This window comes from Doryrhamphus excisus, chromosome 20 (genome assembly GCF_030265055.1).
Source record: "Doryrhamphus excisus isolate RoL2022-K1 chromosome 20, RoL_Dexc_1.0, whole genome shotgun sequence".
NCBI classification, from domain to species: domain Eukaryota; kingdom Metazoa; phylum Chordata; class Actinopteri; order Syngnathiformes; family Syngnathidae; genus Doryrhamphus; species Doryrhamphus excisus.
The window spans coordinates 1,168,082-1,191,498 of record NC_080485.1 but is presented as its reverse complement, the minus strand read 5'-3'; the positions used below and the strand labels follow the sequence as shown (position 1 = coordinate 1,191,498).

The following is a 23,417-nucleotide window of genomic DNA, read 5'->3' as shown; positions in this document are numbered from 1 at the left end:
AAACGACTGTAGTGTTTATTCCCATCAAACTTGATACCAACTTTTGTAACAGCTTGATTGCTCCATGAAGACCTCATAAATAATAGCATTTGTACAAAATATCTTACGTAGAAAAATAAAACTGTTGCATGTATTACTTTTCATCGGCTGCAGTATTTCAAGCTGAGGGAGTACTCTCATAATGTCAGTGCATGTTGTGTGCAGCTGCTAATCACAAAGTACTCCAGTCTTGTCAATGAAAACATCCCAAGCCTGTCCATGCCATTACGTAGCATAACACTGCTCTCACAGCAAAAAGTCACGGTTTCAGATTGTAAATAACCCACCACAACATTGCATACAGCAAATATTATTAAGTCAACTGCACTAAAGCATGCCTTTGGTGTAAGTCAACACCAGCGGCTAAAAATAAGCCCGGGTTTAGAAAATGACTTGCGGCGATGACACCTTCTACATGGCACCTAAAGGTAGAATTGACTTACGCGTCACCTGAATGTTAAACCACTTCACGTGCGCATAGTGAAAGAATATCTGTGTGTTTTGGTTCTGTAAGTCAGAGGAAGCCTTGATTTAGTCGATGTACTGAGACAGCCAACGGAAGCCTTCTCCGTATCCTTGTCTCTTCAGAACGCTGCACATGAAAACCTCCATTGGCCTCAAGTTGAGCTCCTTCAGTGACACGTTGCCCTAAAAACGACAACAAACAAACATAAATGCACCTCCTATTAGCACCATGATGTGACTGAATCATTCTTTATTTAACCATTTACTTTATATGTAGTTCGGTTTGTGTCAAAATCAAACAAATGCAATTCAAATAGGAACTAAACTGTCCATTCATGAAGGAAATTGAGTAATATTGTCACATGCTCATCACCTTTCCTGTGGTGTGTCCGTGCAGACCAAACATCCCTCGCAGCGCGTCCTCACTGATGGCCTCCGGACGATCAATTTTATTCCCCAGGATGAGAACCGGGACGTTGGAGATGGTGTCATCGGTTAAAAGAGCCTAAAAACACAGCGAGCATCTTTAAAGAGAGCGCACCCCTCACTTTTATTACCGTGGATTTTCTCAAGGTGACAAAATGACTTTATTTTTCCTCTTAATATTTTGACTTTATTCTCATAAAATTACAACTTTTTTTCCATTTCCGCTAATGTATATACAGTTTTATTTTCCAACAATTTATTACTCGTATTGACGTTGCTCTCGTAACATTATAACATAATTTTTCCAGAAATCCAGAAATTCCAGAAACTTTATGCCACTAAAATTATGTTTTTCTTGTAAAATTAGGATTTTTCTTGTTTGAGGACAACTTTTTTCTCTTAATATTTTGACTTTATTCTTGTGGAATTACTGTACATGTTTGCTGCTGTTGGCGTTTTTTTTAATGTTCTCGTTAAATAACATGCTATTAGGATACGATCGTTATCGTTAATGATGGTAGATACCATTTTCACTTCTGTGGTTGATGGCTTTCCTTTTCTTTTGCGCACTGCCATAAGTAGAGCCTTCCTGACGCGGGCTGGACAAAAAGTCAAGTCATCCGGGATGTTAGAGTAGCTAACTGCTCATTCTCAAACGATTCTCGTATTTGCGGACCACAACGAAGTAACGTGGAACTTTGCAAAAAGGAGGACCGCCTGTATTGTCCCTGGAGAAGATGGCTGATGGTGGCTAAAATGGCTGCTGACATGTCGTGAGGGGGAGTAAGCGTGGTAGGATGAATTCAACAACTCACATCCAGCTCTACTTTGGCCTCGGCGAGCCGCTCGTGATCGGCGCAATCCACCAGATAGACGATGCCGTTTATGGCTGGCAGGTAGTTTTTCCAGATCCTCCGTGCTGGAAGGGGGATGAGATGAGGATGAGGATGAAAAACTGTCATTCCAAAACTTCAAGTGCACCAAAGAGCATCAATCTCATCTCCACCTTGCGTGTGTCCTCCAAGGTCGAATGTGGTAAAGGTCATTCCAGCGATGGTGAGCTCCTCAGACGCTACAGACACACAGGAGATAAATAAGAATGACTGAGTACTACTACCGTACTACTGTAGTGCTCAAAGTGCGTACTCGGATGTAGCGTGGGTACGTGCTGTCCCAGCCTGTCATCTCTGAGCATGTGCAGTAGCGTCGTTTTCCCGGCATTGTCTAGTCCGAGGAACACCAGCTTGCCGCTCTTCTTGTACAATCCTGCAGACATAAAAATAAGCTTTTATCAAAATATCAACAGTAGTTGGAATTAAAAAACTAAACAATGGAAGCCACCATCCTTTTTACCCCAAATAAATGTGATGACGACCATAGAACAGGAAATGGAACTGATTGAGACCGTATCATCATAGTAGCATCGGTCTCTGTCCTGGCTGCTGAGTACCAGATGGCTCAAGCGACAATGGTTCCAGACCCCTGACCCCTCGACCCGCCCACACAGACTCCTCCCTCCCTCTCTGCACGTCATACAAGCTGCTGGTGAGTACACAGTTTGACATTTTTAAATATTTTAACACCTTGTGGTTAACTTCTCCACCCTCGGCCATCTCTGTGTGGAGTTTGCATGTTCTCCCCGTGCATGCGTGGCTTTTCTCCGGGTACTCCGGTTTCCTCCCACATTCCAAAAACATGCTAGGTTAATTGGCCACTCCAAATTGTCCATAGGTATGAATGTGAGTGTGAATGGTTGTTTGTCTATATGTGCCCTGGGATTGGCTGGCCACCAGTCCAGGGTGTACCCCGCCTCTCGCCCGAAGACAGCTGGGATAGGCTCCAGCACCCCCACGACCCTGGTGAGGATAAGCGGTAGTGAATGAATTAATGAATGGTTAACTTCTTTTTACACTTGCATGTCCTATGCATCCCAAATGTCATCAGACGGTGAGTAGTTTCATTCCAGCCTATCCCAGCTGTCTTTGGGCGAGAGGCGGGGTACGCCCTGTATGCTCCAACTATGAAAAGAGTCCGTTTATAAAACAAGAATTGTACTTTGCGGAAGTTCGCTCATCATGGTGGTGGTGTGGAGCAAATGAACTGCAGTAATGGAGGGATTACTTGTAGACACGTGACAAAAATGGACCCTTCATTGTGTGAAAAATGAACACTAAGCCATGGTTGTACATTACCTAAAAGCGACAAGACGCTGCTGAAGCCCCTGTAGATCCAGTCAAATATGAACGACATCGCTGGCCTGTAATGTAGACAAAAGCGTTTTTTCAAAATGAGTATATGCAATCTAGATGTGGATCGCCGTGTTCTTGATCGCCTGGATAATTCTGCTGGTATGTGTAAGCTCTCATAATAGCAGCAGCTTGAAAAGCACAAATGGAAAAAGCAGGGCTAAGGCGGCGACAACCATCCATTTCTTATGTGTTGCCTTTGCACCCTGGGCCCCGGTCTTCCCCTTGACTATTTTTATTATGACAAGTTGCTGCAAGGACACTTGATCTGCACACATACACACACAGCTGTCACTCTGTGTGCAACTACAAGTGAGTTTTGCAGTGCCTGTGAGGCCGCTATGAGGGAAAAGTTCTAGAAAAAAATCACTCCCTTGTTGATTAGTCTCGGTCATGTTACAAATGTCACCAAATTATAAAAGACCAACACGTTAAATGGCTTTTATCTTGCATATTCTTGTATTATACGCTCATAACTACTCGGTAGAACTTTAAAAGCATGCCGACACACTTTCTGTTGTTGTTAACTCGTCATTACGGTACAGGAGCCATAACAGCATGTCGTCACCCGAAAGTAAACAACAATAATCATTAACAGACGAGGTCCTGAAAGTTCGCTAAAGCGCTAAAGTTCGTGTCGTTTAACCCACGCACAAAACAAATACATGTCATAAGTACAGACAAGAAGCGAAAGTTAATAAGTGACTACCTTGTTCTGACGACTTTATGAACCCAGCGTCCGGTTAGCTGTCACCTGTCAACGCAGTCGGCAGGTTTGATATTTAACCGGAAGTACGTCATCACGCTCCGACGTCATCGGCTAACACATATGCTAGCCGGGGGATGAGCAACATTTTTATTTAGTAATTTTTACTTGAATTTTTTGACACGACGATCACAACCTTGATTGGAGTGTGTTTAAAAACGTCATCAAATCATTGTAATACACCCATAAGTTATTAATTGGAGAATATGTGTTTTAATTACGTCTTTAGGAACTACACTGCAAAAACACTGGACCAATTCTAATATATATATATATTTTTAATATTATTTCCCAAAATAGAAAGGTTAAAATATAATCCATTTCACAAAGTAAAGTCAAAATATTCAGAGAAAAAAGAAAAAGTTGCAGTAAACTGAGAAAAGGTGATAATTTTACAAGAATAATGTTATATTATGAGGAAAAGTAGCATCGTTTTAAACATATTTTGAAGTCGTATTGTTATGAGAAACAAACAAAACAGAAAGTTGTCATTTTTTGAAAATTAGGTTGCAGAAAAAGTTATATGACAAATGTAAAGTCAAAATATTCTGAGAATTACAAGAAGAAAGGAGAAATAGTTGGAAAACTACAGCAAACGTTGGGAAAAACAGCTGTAATAAGAGAATAAAGTCAAAATATTAAGAGATAAAAAGTTATATTCTAACTAGGATAAAAAAAACTATGGAAATGTGAAAATATGGAAATAATGTCATAAATATGAAGAGGACATTATTTAAGTATGAAAAATGTTTAAAAAAAACGTTGAAACCAATACTGTGCCTTTTCACCTATATCAAACAAATACAGTATGATAAGTACTTGCAGTATATTGACATAGCATAACTACATGTGTTGCTTTACAAAATATCAATGTGGCAAAGTTGCATCCTTGCATCTTTGCTGGAAAAGGTTTGTACAGCCCTGATATAATCAGTGAAAAGATAAGTTATATTACAGTACTATTACAGTACAGTATTAGTTCAGCTGATGTAATTACAGCGGTGTACACTAGGTGGCACCACATTCAAATGACAGAAACCACCACCCTGATGATAATTTAGCCAGAGAAGCTTTATTAAAGCAGTTCAGTGTATCTTACACGGCACACATACTGTAATAGGCGTCGTACCTGTGTCAGCTTTGATAAATAACGGAAAACAATTAAATCGCTCAAGATGTCAGTATTCTTATTTTCCTTTTCTGCGTCACATCTACCCACTATATTCCTCATGACAGCAAACCTACCATGTCCCACCCGTCCCACTGTTCCTGCGCTATTTGCCATTGTCATCTTCAAGTGTGCCTACAACGGATGAAGCATCCACTCTGCGTCCATCCAAGCAGCCAGCGGGTTACTTCTTCTCATAGTAGAACCATTTATCTACTGAAAGTAAAAGAAACATAGCGGTGAGTTGTTTCGACAACACAAACTCCATGATTATGGTGTGTTACCTGATGATGAAATAGGCTCCTCTTTTCCACACGGGCATGTCTAAATACGCAGAAAAGAAAAACACATCCGATGACGTGAACAATTCGGGAAAAACAAAAAAAACACCACAAGGATTTTACTCACAGCACCAACAGCGCCCGCGGCCTCTTCCACCGTGCAGCAGAAGGGGCTGTCGCCTGCCGAGACGCTGGTGTTTTTGCTGCATTGTCGAGAAAAGGTCTCATTAGCGTGTGGAACGTTCCGGCAATATCACAATATCACTACCGAAACCGAGTGGGACTGCTTACCAGTTGAGCTCGCCACCGTCCGTCTGCTGGCAAATCAGAGCTTTCCAGAAGTTGTGAGTGCTCTTGATCACCTCGATGGCAAAGTCCTGCAAAGAAACGGTGGAGACGCAATGACGTCATGCCAACAGACGAATACGTGGAAGGTTCAACCTTTGTACAGCACATTGAAATCTGAAGAAAATTAGTCTCATTAAAAATGACTTGTTCAACAAACATTTAAATTCTATCTCTTCTATAAAATAAATCAGTAAATTCATAGTGTAAGTTTGTTTTTTATTATTAAATTTTGACTTTGAAAACAAACTGTGTAATATCAAAAAGTACTGTAATAAAATCCATTGACTGGAGGTGACATTTTCATAAAGTTAAAAAGGCAGCATTGTTAAAATTAACACTTTTTAAATCAATAGTTTATGTAAATTACATTAGTTTCCAAGTGTCAAAACCTATATTCTATTTTAGTTAAAAATATATACATTTAATAATATGTATTAAATAACATAAATAAATGCTCATATTAATAATGTATATGTATTTAAAACGTATATTGTATTCTTCTATATATACAGTATAAATGACGAATAAGCGTAGGACTTTAGGCAAGGGCCAAATGCCGCTTTCAAGGTACGCCACGGTATCGAACAGTCACGGTTTCAAAACCAGAAAATGTGCATCATAGTGTTTCTAGAATATGAGAGAAAGCGGTGTTCCAGCGCGGCGGCTAAGTGATGCGTTATTTCTCACAGTCGGAACCGGGCTTGGATGTGTTAAAACCACAGGCGTTAGCTTCCTTGTTAGCACGGAGTCATACTTTTTCTATCTCACGATGCAATTTGACAAAATGAGAAGTTGTTAAGAAGACACCTTGTCCTTGAACTCCTCATTGAAAGCAAATTGGTTCTCTGGTTTCCCGTCTGGCACTTTGTACCTCTTGAACCAGTCGACCGTGGCCTCCAGATAGCCAGGCTTCAGTCGCTGCACGTCGTTGATGTCTGCAGATGGAGGGGCAACGGCATCAGACGGACTGATGGAAATGGGGAAAAGCGGATATTTCCCGGTCCTTACTGTTGAGCTCATCGGCTTCGGGGTCATCAGCGTTGATTGCAATCACTTTCCAGTCGGTCTCGCCCTCGTCAATCATAGCCAGGACGCCGAGCACCTTCACTTTGATCACGTCTCCACGGGAACACACCTGACCGGGACATGTGCACAAATACTCTCAATGCAAGCCCATTTCCTGTATATACAGTAGTAACTTAAAGGGGGCCCTATTGTGCTGATTTGGGGGCTCAGACTTTGGCTCAGACTGCTTTCTAGATCTTCCAGGATCTGCACCTATTCCAGCTCTGTTTTCATTTACTCTCTCTCTGGGCAGGCCCACTCTGCTGTGATTGGTCCAACTCAGCTTGTACCCGGGCGTGCCCATATGAGAAGCCCAGCTCACCGTGTCCAGAGCGGCCAGAGCCATCCCAAACTTCCCTTTAACATTTAATAATAACTTGGAGTGCATGAGAAAGTGGAAGGGGGGGGGGGCTTGGTGGTACCTTTGAGCCAATTTCACACACGTCAATGGGGTCGTTGTCCCCGCAGCAGCCGGTGTCTTTATCTTTGTGCCCTGGATCTTCCCACGTCTTGAACAACATAAAACACGCCAACAAGTAAGCACCCCCAACAATGCTTTCAAAGTGCAGAATTGGAGTGAAAAAGTTGCTAGCTAACCTGAGGAATGGCTCCGTAGTTCCAGATGTAGCCTTTATGGGGGAAAACGTTGGCCACGTAACGCAGCTTGCCCTTCTTCACGTCTTGTTTTATCGGGTTCAGAAGGTCTTTGGTGGCGATCTGGAAGAAGAACAACAGCAAAGCCGTTGGTGCTTTTATTTAGAAATCAATGCATGTTTCAGCATAAAATGGCCAAATGAAGTAAAATACAAATACAAGGCATTCAAAAGACTCATTCCAAGAGGTTGTGATATGTAGTACTCTATGCTGGTCACTAGGTGTCAGTAATGTTGCATTAATGAGGCAATAGCCACCACAGGAAGTACTGCACAGAACAGGAAAACAGTAAAAGAAAATATATAGATGATATTTTACTTTATCTTATTATGTCTAGTGTAAAGGAGTGTAAAGGTGACTATAGGGGTGTTATTTCATGTCTAGAAGGCTCTAATATTGTTTGAAGCTGTATTTATAATGTCATAGGCAGGTTTTCTGTACTCCTAAGTAGGAAAATATTGAAATTCCAAGTTAAGAATCCTATTAAATTCCCTTATTACAGTCGGGTCTGGAACCAATTCACCGCAATAGACAAAGAATTACCGTTGGCAGTCATAGTTTGATAGAATTATATTCTTGCCATTTATGTGCAGCTATGTTGCATTATTCCTCCTCAGCAACAGTTGCCTGTTGTGTTGATATTTGCACATTATTACAAATTTGTAATTATTAATATGAAATTTCTAAATATGTATACCATTAAGTAACATATATTTTACAGAAACTATTGAATGGAAATACACACTTTGATTTCAATGGCGATATCGCTTTATATCAAGTTATTTATTGACTATAACAACCGTTGTATGATGCAACCCTAATTACTTTAGGAGAGCATTAACTACCTCCATCTTTGCGTTTGTCCATCTTGGTACTTCGACAACCATGTGGAAGAGGTTCTGTCAGGAGAGAAAAACATGATTTTACCATCCAAGATGCCCTGTACGCTAAACAACATGACACAATACTGACTGATTGACACAGAGGTAACGATACGTTTATTATTATGATCGGCTCAGGAAAGGGCGGGACGGATGACTATTAAAGTCACAAGAGACCAAGTCATGGCCCGAGAGACTATGACCTCACATTTCTGGTAAACATTACCTAATGTGACTGTAATATTGCCACAGCTGCTCAATTTACTATAAGAAAAATGATATTTACAAAAGTATGTTAGGTGTGACTGTACCTGTCCGCCATCGGCTTTTATTGGTATGTCGTGGAACGGTGAGATGTACTTCCCCTCGGAATTTTCTGGAAGACAATGAGGAGTTAGCGAAAGCTGCAGTACGTCAGGAGGTTGCCTACAGCCACTCGTGTCATTCAATATGTCTTTATGATTCCTTGCAACTTCTGTTTTTAGCACTTCTATATTGAAATAATCTTGATGTAGACTCGTGTATTTAAAAAATGAAACCGCCATAACAGCCATCCTATTACAGCACACTCGCGAAGGGTTCAAAGATCGTCTATTGTGTACATGTTCCACAAACCGAGATTATCCACTTCACTTGCGCATGTTCTTGTTCTGATCGTGTTCGATTAGACGGAGTGGGGATGCAGATACGAAGCTAATACACAACTTGTGGGAAATGAGAGGGCGTTGTCCCAGCAGATCCGTGTGGGACCGACCTGAACCACTTCCCATCCCAAAATAAGTTTCTATATGAGACAGCCTCCAGACTTTCAGTTCGATAACCTGACAAACCGGTTCAATACGACAGATAATTCTCTTAATAATTGAAAAGGAAATTTAACAAAAATAAGCCCTGCTCAAGGCGATAAAGTGAATAATTTAAAACTGAAAACTGAATCCAACGTAATGACATTTTATGGCAACATTCAATGAATAAGTGACACGTGGGAGGTTCCGGCTAGCATTTGTGTGCCCTCTCGTCCTCACGGGAAAATAAACATTATTTTGAAAAACTGACTTATAAATGTACTTACTGAAGAACAGCCGATAGCTCAGGGAGTTCGGGATCCCCCTCTCTTCCACAGTGAAGCTCATGATGAAATGCGGGTTCCGATGAGGGATGGCGGCGGAAAGGGGAGTCCGGGGAGACCGAAAGCAGGGCGGAAGAGCATCGCGCATGCGCATTTCGCCGATGAGACATTCAGGGAGTGTTGGAGACTAGCACTTTATCGAGAAAAAGCTGCCGAAGATATTTCATACGGTCCAGTATACTTAAAAATAACACACATTCGTCTTAACTTAAGTAGTTATTCACGTTATAAGTAAAACCTTATATGTAAAAGTTATAGTAGAACTACAGCAGGGAAAAATAAAGATGGTCAGCTCTTTAAAACTTAGTGTCCAATAAAATTCGTAAGACTTAAATCTTATCAACAGTTGGGATGAATATTATATTTCCATTGTAGAAAGAATGTGTGTGTGTCTGTGCCTGGTGCTGCAGAATGTTTTCAGGGTGTTCTTTAGTTGGGTACAGACAGTACACAACACACTGAACGGTACAGTATGACCTCGACCAACAACCTCGCAGTTAAGTAGTACTCCCAGTTTGAAAATCATTGTGTTGGCGTATAAGCCTACAATTACAATATAAAGGCTTGACCTTAAAAAAAGAGCGTTTTTAAATGGTTCCTATAATGTGTATCTTTTAAAAATGAGTATTAATGCAGTCACACAATACATAATCCTTTTATATGCCATTATATGTTACAATGTATAATAATAACCGATTGATGGAATTGTTATGTTTTGTATTTCCGAGGAAGTGAACATTGAGGTAGTGGCTCCGCCTCATGACGTCATATCCGATCACCGCTTGTCGTGCTTCCTGCTCTGCCGAGGGAGGGGACGGTGCTGACGGCTGGGAGGACGCGAGGAGCGACAAGAAAGCCTTCGGAAAGACACAAGAGAGCGGGGGAAACGGCCCGGATTTCCACCGTCCGTCGGGAGATAAAAATAAAGCCAAGTTTCCGCAGCGGCCGAAATTGTCACCGAAGAGGCACCGAAAAAAAACATGTCGACTAGTCGTCAGCTGAGCGAGAGCAGGGCCATCCCGACCAGGACGGTGTTGATCAACGACACAACGCAGCTACCTCATGACTATTGTACCACCCCTGGAGGCACTTTATTCTCCACCACTCCTGGCGGTAAGTCGTCATGTTTCGGGGAACGAGCCGGGACTGTTAGCCCTGCTAGCTTAGCATCGCTGCTGCTGTCATTATGGTGGCCCCGAGTTGCCTTGTCATACTGTTCAAAACAAAAACAAATGTAAGCCACGCCCCCTATTCGCAACCTGCTCTGTGATTGGCTCGTTTACAACGCAGAAATTCTGACGTCTGCTATGAAATCACCTTTTTATTCATTAGCAAGGATCACCTACACTATATCATGTCAGACGAGTACAGTATTGAGTTAACACAGGGGTGCCCAAAGGGCAGTCTGGGGGCAATTTCGGCCTGTTTTTCATTGGCCCTCTACAAATTCAGTCAAAAATCAGAATCAAAAAAGTGATTTTTGAACAACAAAAGAGAACTGAAGTTGATACTAGCCTTGGTATCGATGGTTGATATGGTTGAACATGCGTTTCTTATATGCTGCCATTAACGATAATGCAATCTTTATCTGTGTTATGATTGTACTGTAGCACGGCCAAGCTGAAAGGTGAATCAGGAGAGTCGAGTGCAGCTGTAATAAAGTAATAATAAAGTTATTGTGACTGCTGTGACAGGTCAAAGTATCAGCTTGTCAGAGACATGTCTGAATCTGATTGGTTTGCCAATGATAACGTGCTGGATCAAGCACAAAGGTCAGCAAATTTCACTTTTGGAGAGCATCAAACCCCGAAAGTGAGAAATTTCTTGACTTATTGAATGGATTTTTAACATTTCTTTTGATATATATGCCGAGTTATAGTTCCCCCGTGACCTTAAAGGAATGAATAGCGGCTCTGTCATGTTGTTTCCAGGGACGCGGATCATCTACGACCGCAAGTTCTTGCTGGACATGCGGAACTCGCCCATCGCCCAAACCCCGCCGGCCCACCTGCCTGTCATCCCCGGAGTGACCAGCCAAAACACGCTCAACGAGAACCGCAAGAACGAAGCCAACAACCACATCAACAACCATGACGGGAAGCCAGCCACCGGTAAGTAACGCCACGTCCGCCGTTGAAACCATCCTCAACAATGTTTGCATCTCAATAATATCTTTCACTCTCGTCTTTGTCTTGAAGGTGACGACGCTCAGTTTGAAATGGACATCTAACAGACCGCATCAGCACCAGTAACACAAAAAAAAAAGTCAACAGAAACCCAAAAGTAATTGACCTGGCATGCTCCGCCGTGCCAGTGGCTTGGCTTATTAGAAACCAATGTTGTTGCGCCCTCATGGCAGCCATCTTCTTTCGCTCTCCGCCTCCTCGCTGCTGGATGTAACGTGTGTTTCAAGGCATGGGGCTTTAGTGCGTGCCGGTACTGGGAACTGGGTTTATTTGGGCAGATATCCATAGCTACTGTACTGTTCCACCATGCACACTTTAAAGGATCCTTAACAGAGCACACTTTCTAAACGGTCATCCCACCTACTCCAGGGAGGGAGGGGCTTCTTTTATTTTACTTTGGCCTTAAAGTTTACATTTCATCGTTGGAAAGCAAATCGTTTATTTGCATCCCCTTATTTTGGATATTAGACCTACCCGAAAGGCTCCACGGTGTGTGTCTGGTTATTTTTAAATTAATGAACACCAGGGGTGTCCAAAGCGTGGCTCGGGGTCCATTTGCACTCCGTGGCTGCTTTATTTGTTGTAAAAATAGAATTTAACAGGAAAACAAAACAAAAAAAACAGCAAAATCAGAAAAATCAGCATCATTTTACAAGAATGACGTCAAAATATTGAGGGAAAGGGTGAAATCTAACAAGAAAAGAATATCAGAATAACGTCATAATATTATGAGGGAAAAATAACATCATTTACATTGTAATATATATACAGGTATATATATAAAATGTTATTTTACAAAGTAATTATACAATGAATACAGTCACATTTGGAAAGTGTTAGAGTGTTACCACAATGAAGTAAAAAAAAATGGGAATAAAGTCATCATTATGAGAAGAATGAAACTTAAAATAGTTTGAAAACAAAATAAAATAAAGCACAGAAAAGGAGACTACGATCAAAATATGCAGAGAAAAAAGTTGCACATTACAAAAGTAAATACATTTTTGGATAATTAGGTTGGGGGAAGTTACAGTATTAAATTGGAATAAACTTACTATACCGTATTGAATAGAAAATTCACAAAGCTTATTTAAGAAGATGGAAAAAAAGAACTAAAAGTGCTACTAAACGGCTTTTCCACATCTATCACAAAGCTGAGATGCAGGTTTTTTTTTTAAATATAGCCAATATAATCACAGATTGACAAAATATCAAAGTGGTCCTTGCATCCTTTGCATGGTCACGATGTGACCCTGCCTGGGGACCGCTTTCACGCCACTCCACGGCTCAGTAACGCTAACCTGTGGCATGTATTGTCACAGCTTCATTTCCAAGGAAAAAGCCAAAAGAAACAACATTAGAATTGAAGTCACAAAGCTAAATTGTCCCGACATCTGAGTTGAGCAAAGTGCATTTGTGGCTTGGCTGCTCGTATTTTCTGGGCCTGCAGCCATGAGATGAAGCACGATTTGACACCTGCAAACCACACCGGCCAACTTCCTGTGTGTCTTACGGTTTCGACTCATTGAGGATTTTGCTGCTTTCTGTCATGATGAACGTGTAGCGGATCTGACACTGGCGGCTTGTATTTCTCTTCTAGGCAGCTAAGATCCAAAAATCTGATACCTTTTTATATGACAACTCTCAAAAAGGTGATTTAGTTGCTGAAGTAAAAAGTACAAAAAGCTGAGATGTAGGTTATTTTTCTGATACTAAATTACTGGATGGATTTAAGCATGTAATTAATTCATTTTTAGATGAACGTCGCTGATTGGAAAAAAATAGTTTGGACACCCCTGCCCTAAACGTTAGATAATCTTGACGGACATGGTATCATTAATCCTCTGCAAGTACAAATTCATATCTTTTTTTTCCCCTCCAGTTGGAGTTAAAGAGCTTTATTTTGACATCCTGGGTGCATCTAAACTATAATTGCGAAAGGAGCTGGAAGGTTTAACTGAGAAATTGTGAAAATGTTGAAAAGTGGACACATTTGGAGAATTAACTAGGATTTTGTGGTCATTTTTTCACAATATTGTATACAAAGTATTACACAAGAAAGACATGCAAACTACAATAATACCAGCCTGACATGCAATGTTGCGCCTATTCCCATTAATTCCCACAGAAAGTGTTTTTTTTTTTCAGCTTCAAACAGGAAGGTGATACTTTACTTGAATATTTAGACCTTTTATGTGGAAAAACAGCCCGGTGTTAATTTTTTGCATAAAGGTTTGTTTTTGGAAGACTTGAAGTGATCCAGATATGTTGTATGGATTTTATTTTCTTTATTAAAAAACATGCAGGTTATTGTAACGAGGGTCTTGTTTGGCTGGAAGGGTTTTGTAGAGCTTGAACGGTGCCATCTGCAAGTCTGTCCCCCATGTCCTTAATCCATTCTACTCGTAATGGCCGTATTTTATTTTTTTTTTTCATGTGCCCACGCCTTACTTAAATGCAATGCAGTGCATAAAAACTACAGCTCATCAATTTGTACTACTGCAAACAGATGTTTATTTTTTCACTGTAAATGTTGGACATTGTATTCAGCAACTGAGCAAAAAAACACACAAAACATATTATTTTTACTTTGTTTTTGTTTCTTTTCCTCAAGTGGTTATGGACGATGAATGACACCAAGGATGAGCGCCCTCACATGCTAATTTAGTGATTGTTTTGTTCCATGAGAATAATTCACCCCATTTGAAAGTTATGCGTTTCCATCTGTGACAACATTTATTTCAAATCAGTTCGGTGGGACAGTGAGGGCTTATCATTATGTGACATAAAAATATATATTTTAAAACGGTTTGGAAGAAGCTTATTGTAACTTTCTGTTCTGATTTAAGATAACTTTATTTTTCATGTTTTCATGAAACTCCAAAAATGCCAGTGGACGCTGTTGCTACAAGATCAATAAAGTTCTGTAACAAGGAAAGCATGACTGTGTTCTTCAGTTTAGTTGTTTGTAACTTCTGGATTGGGTATTATTTATGTAAATATATATTCTAGATCAGGGGTCAGCAACCCGCGGCTCCAGAGCCGCATGTGGCTCTCCAGCCTCTTTGTTGCGGCTCCCTTTGCAATGCTTGAATATTTTTTAGCACCCGTGTGGTGAAAATGCACGTCTTTGTTATGAGTTTACAAAAATCCAACTTTGTGTGAGACCATGAATGCATCCTGACTGAGTTCTGACTGGTGACTGAATGAGCAGACAGGATGCTATCCAGTTCTCTCTGACAGGTTAACATGAAGGGAAATGAGTAATACTTTGAGTTATTTGAGTTATTAATTATTATTAATGAGTTCTTTGACGATTCTAAAAAATAAATTAGAGATCATTTAAAAACAAAAGTTTATCTCCAGTACTAGCAAGAGTAGTCCAACTCGACTTTTTTTTTATCTGAACTACTTTGACACCCCCAAATTCCCTCCAATGTTGTTTTAAACATACAACGTTTTGCGGCTCCAGGCTATTTTTCTTTAGTGGGCAAGTGGGTGAAATGGCTCTTTTCATAGTAAAGGTTGCCGACCCCTGTTCTAGATACTTCATATTGTCATTGATATTTTCGAACCACAAAGCCTGCTAATACTGTTACTACAATGCACCGCATCAAGCTTGCATTACTGACACAAGCATTGCCGTAAATTTCTTTGAAGCAATAAATTCTTCCACCTTGTTTTAAATTAAATTTCTAATACAAGTCTCAGATACGAATATTTTCCTAATTGCAAACTATATATATATATTTTTAGCATTTTTCGCTTTTCTGTCAGGCGAATCCACGAGGCGCTCACCTTCTTTTCTGACAGGCATTACTACGGTCGCCTGCTGGTCCTTCTTCCTTTTCTACGTCGCTGAGCGAGGCCGCCGTCAAGATGGTGAGTCCCGAGGGCTAAAGCACAACTAAAATCCACTAATCATCGAGTCAATCCGTTTACAATCACACATTTTACCCACACCGAGTGGAAGTTTACGTCCTAGTCTGTAATGTGTTACAGATATTGACAATGTCCGTGATGTCTAAATGGAAATGATCGGCATCTTTCAAATGCTAAGCTACATGTCATCGTCCGCGAGCGACATGGGCTCTGACTATTACGGTTGCAATGGATAATTTCACTTTGTGTGTATTCCACACAATACAATAGTCATTAGAGACCTAATTATACATGTACCGATACACATTGGTATTTTAAAAGTGTACAGGTGGCTAACGTTAGCCTCCTCCCGATACTGCAATCTGTATCGAGGCCCCTAGCATCAGTTCCAATATTAGTGTAAGATAGTGTTTTGGTTGCAGTAGTTCCAGCAGTTTAAGATATTTTGTTGACGATAATCATAATGTCCTTTAAAATGCAGCTTTCTTTTGTGGCATTTAAGCCACTTGTGATGCTAACATGTTAGCTAGTATGTTAATAACCTGGCGTATTTCATGTCTGTTTTCACATTGTCTTTTAGAACGACACGGTTACAGTAAGGACACGCAAGTTCATGACAAACAGACTGCTTCAAAGGAAGCAAATGGTGAGTTTTACTTGTTAACTGATCCCACCAAGGGGCTTCCCTTTCGGGCTTGTGTTCATCGCCTGTCCTTGTCTTCCAGGTTGTCGATGTTCTGCATCCGGGCAAGGCCACAGTCCCAAAGACTGAAATCAGGGAGAAACTTGCCAAGATGTACAAGACCACCCCCGACGTGGTGTTCGTCTTTGGGTTCAGGACTCAGTTTGGTGGCGGCAAGACAACAGGTTTCGCCATGGTCTACGACTCCCTAGATTACGCTAAGAAGAATGAGCCAAAACACAGACTGGCCAGGGTGAGTCGCAATGTAGCATAAGTACTCCTGGTGCTGCACAGTCCCCCTTTAGTGGTACTGGTAGAACTGGTTCATTTTTTAATGCTTTCATACTGATTTTACCATTCAGGTAATGTTTCATATGTGCAGCACTAGGAATAATGAATCCTTCTTTATAGCTTAGTTGTGAATTTATTGAACCTCTATCCCTTAGCACGGTCTCTATGAGAAAAAGAAGACCTCAAGGAAACAGCGCAAGGAACGCAAGAACAGAATGAAGAAAGTACGAGGCACCAAGAAATCCTCTGTGGGCGCTGCCAGCAAAAAGGTATGTAGCATTACTTGAGTCGATTTATATTTCCAATGCAGTACTACTGCACTTGCAAGTCCTGTCCTGTTGACGGCATCTTGTCGTTCTTCCTATTTTACCAAATGTTCTTCGGATACCATAGAAGGTAAATGCTCACCAGCAGGCTAATAATTCCTGTGTCCAGTTTGGAATAATAGCTAACCTTCCCTGACCTGGTAAAACAGACGTCATGCTAAGTCCACATGTACCTGGTATTTGTATGCATGGCTTCAGAAGTACAGTACTAAAGGTTTGGTGTTTAGCGTCGTCAATCTTGACTGCTATGAAGTGTGTGTGTGTGTATAATAGACCAGAAACGTGTGTTTAGAAGTACCCATGTACTAGTGACGTTACCTTAATCGTTGACAGCTTTAGAAGACACTGTAAAATATTTGTTGTTTGTTTACAAACTCATCTGTGGCACATACTGGATGAATAACAGAAATAATGTTTGAATAACAACCCAGTTGGACACACTCATCCCAGTTGCATCTACAAATGCAACTCAGGTGCTTGAAGAACAGAGTTGTAGCTTAGTTTTTACCCACAAACCCTCACACACTGTCTACCTGAAATTGCCGTTGTGGTAACGTTCTATTCCGTCTTTTTCTTCCCGACTTTGCATCCCACGGAATACTTTGGCAGAAATGAAGTGTCAGGTATAAATATATAGAGTAGGAGCATGGAGTGCCCTTGTGCTGCACATCCACAGCAGATACTGGAGGTTGGAGTTGTACCATGCATGTCCCACCCAGTTTACCCTCCCCTTTAGTGTTTCCAACCCCCCCGTGGTAGGTTCTTCCTTTGCCTCAGGCCTTCCTACCATTGGACCGTAGTAGCTACGATAGCTTATGTTTTAACCGACACTTGCTGTCAAGCGGAACACAAGTGTCTGGTTTTTCTGTGTGGAGCAGCCTTGCCAGCGTGTCCTTACCTCACCACGATGAAACGCAATGTTTCATGTTTCCAGGCATCGTACCATGTTAGTCATTATTCATGTGCTCCTCGGAGGTTCACTCAAGTCTTCGTCCCAATACCAGGAATAAATATTACAAATAAAGCTTGGAGTAATTTTGGCTTGTTTTGTCTCCCCTCCCAGTGAGCCCAGCCAGCCCGGGATGGTCTTCATGCTCAAGATGTTCTTGTATATTGTCCTCAAATAAAAGTTTGGAGAAAAAGACAGTTTCATTTGCGTTATTTTTTTTTTTTTACTACTTAAATAGCAACACGAGTTTATGCTGTAGTACCTCGGTTGACCACACCGGGGCGCCCCTGCCCGTAATTTACTGATTTACTCATTTATCATTTCATGCTCCAAAGACCCACATGAATACTTTGTTATACAAATAATACTCAACCTTTTGTTCCTTTATCAGCACCATTTGGAGCTGAATGCCGTACATCTCACTTCCACCTAAATAGCATTTAGACTTCCTAGAAGACCGCTTGAATGAAGCAATGAAAATGACAGTAAACGCTCCACCGTCTACCTGCTTACCCCCCAACTATAATATTATGTCATGGACTGTTCAGATTGTGAAGATGTTTAGTCTCCAACCTGAACAGACCTCAGTTGCTCAAAGACTAGATAGGACAGCTCTGGTCTTCAAAACGACTTCAAAGTCGTGGGGGTTTGGAATATAAAATAATTAGGATTTGGAAAAGTATACATAGTCAATTGTCCTAATCACAGTCACAATCATGACATTACAAGTAGCACGTCACTGCGACCAGGAGATCGGGGGGGGGGTCACCTGCAGTGGCCAAGCAAGGTGCGCTGTATTCGGGCACATGTGTCGAGTAGCCGGTGCACCTTATGGAGTTTTCTGGCAAACCTTTTGCTACTATTCTGCTTATTTGACTGCATGTAAACGTAGCCAAAGGTAACATCAATTATGTGTGTATATATATATATATATATATATATGTAGTTTATAAAAAAAACAGCACTACAAGTAAGCTGCATTTTCATAATGCAATAATTGAAAACAAAAGCTGATGTATGTTTACAAACAAAGTGTGCGAAGGCTTACTTGTTATAATACTGTGTTGCTGTTGGCGCCCCCTGGTGGCCACGGCATCCTTAGCATGTTGCCCATATTGACTGATAGCCCAGCCGGCTCTGCCCTGAACAGTCCGGTTCCAACCAGTCAATGCAAATGTTGCGTTTGCGTCGACATAGCGATGTCGCAGGTCCAGTTTTGCCTCTGCAAAGTACCCCGTGTGTACTTTGTACATATCTACAGATGCACCATTCCCTATTGGCTCGTCTCCAATCGATGCCAGACGACTGAGATTCAACACAGACTGTTGATCAAGATCATTTAGCAAGGCAGCCCCACATAAGAGGCCTCAGCCATCGATTAAGCCGAGCGAATATATCGGCAAAAAAAAACAGCATTTATTTGCGCCTGAGCCTACTCTTATTTGTGCCTAAATAGAATTTATTACGACCCAGAAAAGAGGCAGGCGGATTCATTTCTCGGCGCCGAAGCGGGGGTGCGCGTGGATGCGCTCGTCTGGCCGGACCCGGTGTGCGGTTGTGGGAGGTTTGACATAAGTGGAGCTTTCAAGCCCAGGCGCTGGTAACAGATGGTGCTGGGAAATTAAGCTCCTCTCTCCGCAGCCTTTGCAGCACGTCCCAGGAGGTGTCTCCTTGCCTTTTCTCATTCCTTCTTATCTCCTATGGCCTCTTCCTCCTTTTGTTGGGGGCGACTGGAATTATTAGTCTCCTCTGCTCTCTTGTGTTTTCATTAAAAGAGCTCTAATAAGAGAAGGAGTGGGATGTTTAGCACACTAATGTAATAAATACGTGCAAGGGGACGCGGAGGATGAAAGCGATTAGTCGGCGTTTTAGTGTCGTTTTAAAAGGAAAGGCCACAGAAAAAGGACTGAAGTGCGTGCTGCTGTGTTTACAGCCACTTTTTTTTTACGCCTTGCGGAAGCTGCAGTGTCAGCATCAGGCCCCTCCCTGGGGAGCCCCCTATATGTGCCAAATAAAGCCTGATCAAGCTGCATGCTTTTCCTTCAGGCCATTATGGGCTCTCACACGGAGAACGCTCTCCTTCCTGCTTCGACTCTCCAACAAAGCTGCTCTTTGCTCAGGTTTATTACGAGGTGTTTACACCCTCGCAACAGGTGCAGCACGATGGCCGCCGCACCGTGAATCGACTTATTGTGGAGAAGTGACCTAGCAACTGATGACTCATTGCTTTCGCCAGCAGGTCCGCCAGATACTGCGTTTAAAAAGCCTGACTGTGCCTTTTATGGTGTTTACATGTGTCATTAGTTCCTGTACAGCGTGTGCCAAGGTTACGGCAACACATCATGGATTTTGGGCCAATCGGCTGCCGAGAAGAAACTAGACCAACATGTTGTCGGAAAACAGTCTTCGGAGGTCATGCGTGATGTCTTGGAAGCTTCTTTGTGTGTTGCGGAGTCCTCAAGGCGTGATTTGTTTGGCTTATTTGGTAATGGTAATGGTAATGGTAACGGTAATGGTAATGGTAATGGTTTAATTTCATTTGAACATGCATCAGATTACAATTGAGTGCATCCCATAATCAGTTCCCAGTTCCACATGTCCAAAAGGAGTAGGAAGAAGCAAAGCTTATTAAATCCTACCCCTCCATCTGGTACTTTTACAATCAGTAACTGTTACATTTGTTCACTTCCTGCTTTCCTAATATAATTTAATTAAATTTTTTAAATTATTTTGTATTTTTATTTATTTTTTGTGACATACCAAAGTACGAGGTAATATGACCATAGAATGACATAATGTAACCGTCAATATAGTGATATATACTATATATATATATATATATAGCACTTCATGACTGGTTAAAAAAATACATTTTTTAAAAACGTTTTTTACATTTATTTTATTATTTATTTATTATTATATATATTTTATTTAATGTTATATATTATTTATTTATTTATTTATTTATTTTATTATTTTATTAATTTTTAATTTGATTTTTTAATTTTTAGTAAAAGTACTCGGTGATATGAGCATCCAATGCCATAATGGGTACCATAGTAAGTGTCAATATTGTGATATGTATAGCACATCATGACTGGTTAAAAAAAATACATATTTTTTTTAAACGTTTTTCAAAATTTATTTTATTATTTTTTATTATATATATTTTATTTATTTTATTAATTTTTAATTTCTTTTTTTTGTCACATACCGAAGTAGGAGGTGATATGAGCATCCAGTGCCATAATGTGTACCATAGTAAGTGTCAATATAGTGATATATATCAAACCGGCGTCCATTATTTTTCCGCTTGTATCACAATTAGCAAACACGTCTTCATTGGAGAGGTACAGCTGGTGACGGTTTGACCCTGGAACAGACTCCTTAGAATAAAAGAACAATTGGTGAGACGTCTACGTTCCTGGCCGCCCGTTTTGGGCGGCACACAAACATCTTTTTCTTCCTGAGATCCAATGCATCCTAATGAGATGGCGTCTCCCCTGTCGGCCTCGCCATGCCTGCTCTCTTTTGCAGTCCTGCAGTGTCCCATCAGCGTTTGGCAACCCGCACCAAGTTCACTCACTCACTCGCTCACTCGCTCCCATCTGCCGGTTGCTAGGTGCTGATATATACAGCATCAAATGATCTGAGCCTTGGCTGCACCGCCGGGGTGGGGGTAGCGGTGGGTGGGCGGCTGGAAGGGGGTGGGGGGGGGGGGGGGTGGATGTGATTTGCTTTTGCAGGGCAAACTGTGTTTCATGAATCCTAATTATCCTTTTTGCATCAGCGGCCTGACGTGGTTTTGTTTTAGCTCTCTGGGAAAGCAAGAACATGCAGGCAGACGACGTTTGCTTCTACCAGCAAAGCTCCTGTGGATACGCACGCTTAGATGCTGCAGTTTGATGCCCACGGTCTAATCCTGGGTGTCTTTAAGCGACAGCCTTTCCCCTGCAAATGTGTTAGCAAGGAAGAGCAGCTATGGACGCCATGAATGTCTGCAGAGGGGGGGGGGGGCGGGGGGGGGGGGCACGGTGAAGGGGAAGCAAAGGAGAGCCGTAATGAGAAAGGGCAGCAGATGTGAGTGACAGTGTGATGGAATGTGTGGAGCCACTGGGAAATGGGGACGTGTGCTGTGTCCTTGGCTTTTACTACTAACCGCTTACAATACCCCCCCCCCCCCCCCCCCCCCCCCACATGGATAGCTTGCTTTCTTGGGGCGTTTACACCAAGTCATCACCTGCACGTCCTAAACACCAACTAACTGGTCAACACGTTACAATTTCAGTTCATTCATTTTCTACGAGGGTCGCAGGGGGTGCTGGAGCCTATCCCAGCTGTCTTCGGGCGAGAGGCGGGGTCACCCTGGACTGGTGGCCAGCCAATCACAGGGTACATATAGACAAACCATAATAGAAATTATTATGCACCCATCCATCCAACCCCATACACCCATCCATCCATCCATCCATCCAACCCCATCCACCCATCCATCCATCCACCCTTCTATCCACCCACCCACCCATCCATCCATCCATCCATCCATCCACCCTTCTATCCACCCACCCACCCCATCCATCCATCCATCCACCCATCCACCCACCCATCCATCCAGCCACCCTTCTGTCCATCCATCTACCCACCCATCCATCCATCCACCCTTCTATCCATCCACCCAATCCATCCATCCACCCATCCATCCATCCACCCTTCTATCCATCCATCCACCCTTCTATCCATCCATCCACCCATCTATCCATCCATCCATCCATCCATCCATCCACCCATCCACCCACCCACCCACCCATCCATCCATCCATCCATCCATCCATCCATCCATCCATCCATCCATCCATCCATCCATCCATCCACCCTTCTATCCACCCACCCAATCCATCCATCCATCCATCCATCCATCCACCCTTCTATCCATCCATCCACCCATCTATCCATCCACCCACCCATCCATCCATCCATCCAGCCACCCTTCTGTCCATCCATCTACCCATCCATCCATCCATCCATCCATCCATCCATCCATCCATCCATCCATCCATCCATCCATCCATCCATCCATCCATCCATCCATCCACCCTTCTATCCATCTACCCAATCCATCCATCCATCCATCCACCCATCCATCCACCCATCCATCCACCCATCCATCCACCCATCTATCCATCCATCCATCCATCCATCCATCCATCCATCCATCCATCCATCCATCCATCCATCCATCCATCCATCCACCCTTCTATCCATCTACCCAATCCATCCACCCATCCATCCATCCATCCATCCATCCATCCATCCATCCATCCATCCATCCATCCATCCATCCATCCATCCATTATCCTTATCCTCACGAGGGTGGCGGGGGTGCTGGAGCCTATCCCAGCTGTCTTCGGGGCGAGAGGCGGGGTACACCCTGGACTGGTGGCCAGCCAATCACAGGGCACATATAGACAAACAACCATTCACACTCACATTCATACCTATGGACAATTTGGAGTGGCTAATTAACCTAGCATGTTTTTGGAATGTGGGAGGAAATCGGAGTACCCGGAGAAAACCCACGCATGCACGGGGAGAACATGCAAACTCCACACAGAGATAGCCGAGGGTGGGATTGA

The 23,417-nt window shown here is 42.2% G+C and overlaps 4 protein-coding genes across 6 annotated transcripts; 2 read left to right on the top strand and 2 right to left on the bottom strand.

Annotated features, from left to right (window-relative positions):
* Window positions 1-14: 14 nt before the first annotated feature.
* Window positions 15-3,985, bottom strand: LOC131107781 (GTP-binding protein SAR1b-like). Its single transcript, XM_058058080.1, has 7 exons — window positions 3,886-3,985; window positions 3,123-3,187; window positions 2,077-2,196; window positions 1,937-2,002; window positions 1,746-1,849; window positions 878-1,009; window positions 15-687 (listed from the first exon to the last, which is right to left on the bottom strand). The coding sequence occupies exons 2-7, from the start codon at window positions 3,178-3,180 to the stop codon at window positions 571-573; spliced, it is 597 nt and encodes a 198-aa protein (XP_057914063.1). The 5' UTR covers window positions 3,181-3,187; window positions 3,886-3,985; the 3' UTR covers window positions 15-570.
* A 1,010-nt stretch (window positions 3,986-4,995) lies between these two features.
* LOC131107780 (inorganic pyrophosphatase-like) lies at window positions 4,996-9,580 on the bottom strand. 2 transcript variants are annotated; one of them, XM_058058078.1, is made up of 11 exons: window positions 9,412-9,580; window positions 8,651-8,715; window positions 8,304-8,357; window positions 7,402-7,521; window positions 7,227-7,313; window positions 6,748-6,874; window positions 6,547-6,674; window positions 5,683-5,768; window positions 5,519-5,594; window positions 5,395-5,434; window positions 4,996-5,326 (listed from the first exon to the last, which is right to left on the bottom strand). In XM_058058078.1, exons 1-11 carry the CDS (start codon window positions 9,560-9,562, stop codon window positions 5,295-5,297), a joined length of 966 nt encoding a protein of 321 aa, XP_057914061.1. In that variant the 5' UTR covers window positions 9,563-9,580; the 3' UTR covers window positions 4,996-5,294. The 2 variants fall into 2 exon arrangements, with proteins under 2 accessions (XP_057914061.1, XP_057914062.1); XM_058058079.1 differs by having other exon boundaries at window positions 4,996-5,323.
* A 664-nt stretch (window positions 9,581-10,244) lies between these two features.
* On the top strand, window positions 10,245-14,592 carry LOC131107782 (eukaryotic translation initiation factor 4E-binding protein 2-like). The gene is made up of 3 exons (XM_058058081.1): window positions 10,245-10,581; window positions 11,400-11,579; window positions 11,667-14,592. Exons 1-3 carry the CDS (start codon window positions 10,449-10,451, stop codon window positions 11,696-11,698), a joined length of 345 nt encoding a protein of 114 aa, XP_057914064.1. The 5' UTR covers window positions 10,245-10,448; the 3' UTR covers window positions 11,699-14,592.
* Window positions 14,593-15,436: 844 nt separating this feature from the next.
* LOC131107938 (small ribosomal subunit protein eS24) lies at window positions 15,437-17,979 on the top strand. Of its 2 annotated transcripts, none has more exons than XM_058058464.1 (5): window positions 15,437-15,536; window positions 16,117-16,182; window positions 16,262-16,471; window positions 16,665-16,778; window positions 17,899-17,979. In XM_058058464.1, the coding sequence occupies exons 1-5, from the start codon at window positions 15,534-15,536 to the stop codon at window positions 17,899-17,901; spliced, it is 396 nt and encodes a 131-aa protein (XP_057914447.1). In that variant the 5' UTR covers window positions 15,437-15,533; the 3' UTR covers window positions 17,902-17,979. The 2 variants fall into 2 exon arrangements, with proteins under 2 accessions (XP_057914447.1, XP_057914446.1); XM_058058463.1 differs by having other exon boundaries at window positions 17,445-17,979.
* The last annotated feature ends 5,438 nt before the right edge of the window (window positions 17,980-23,417 follow it).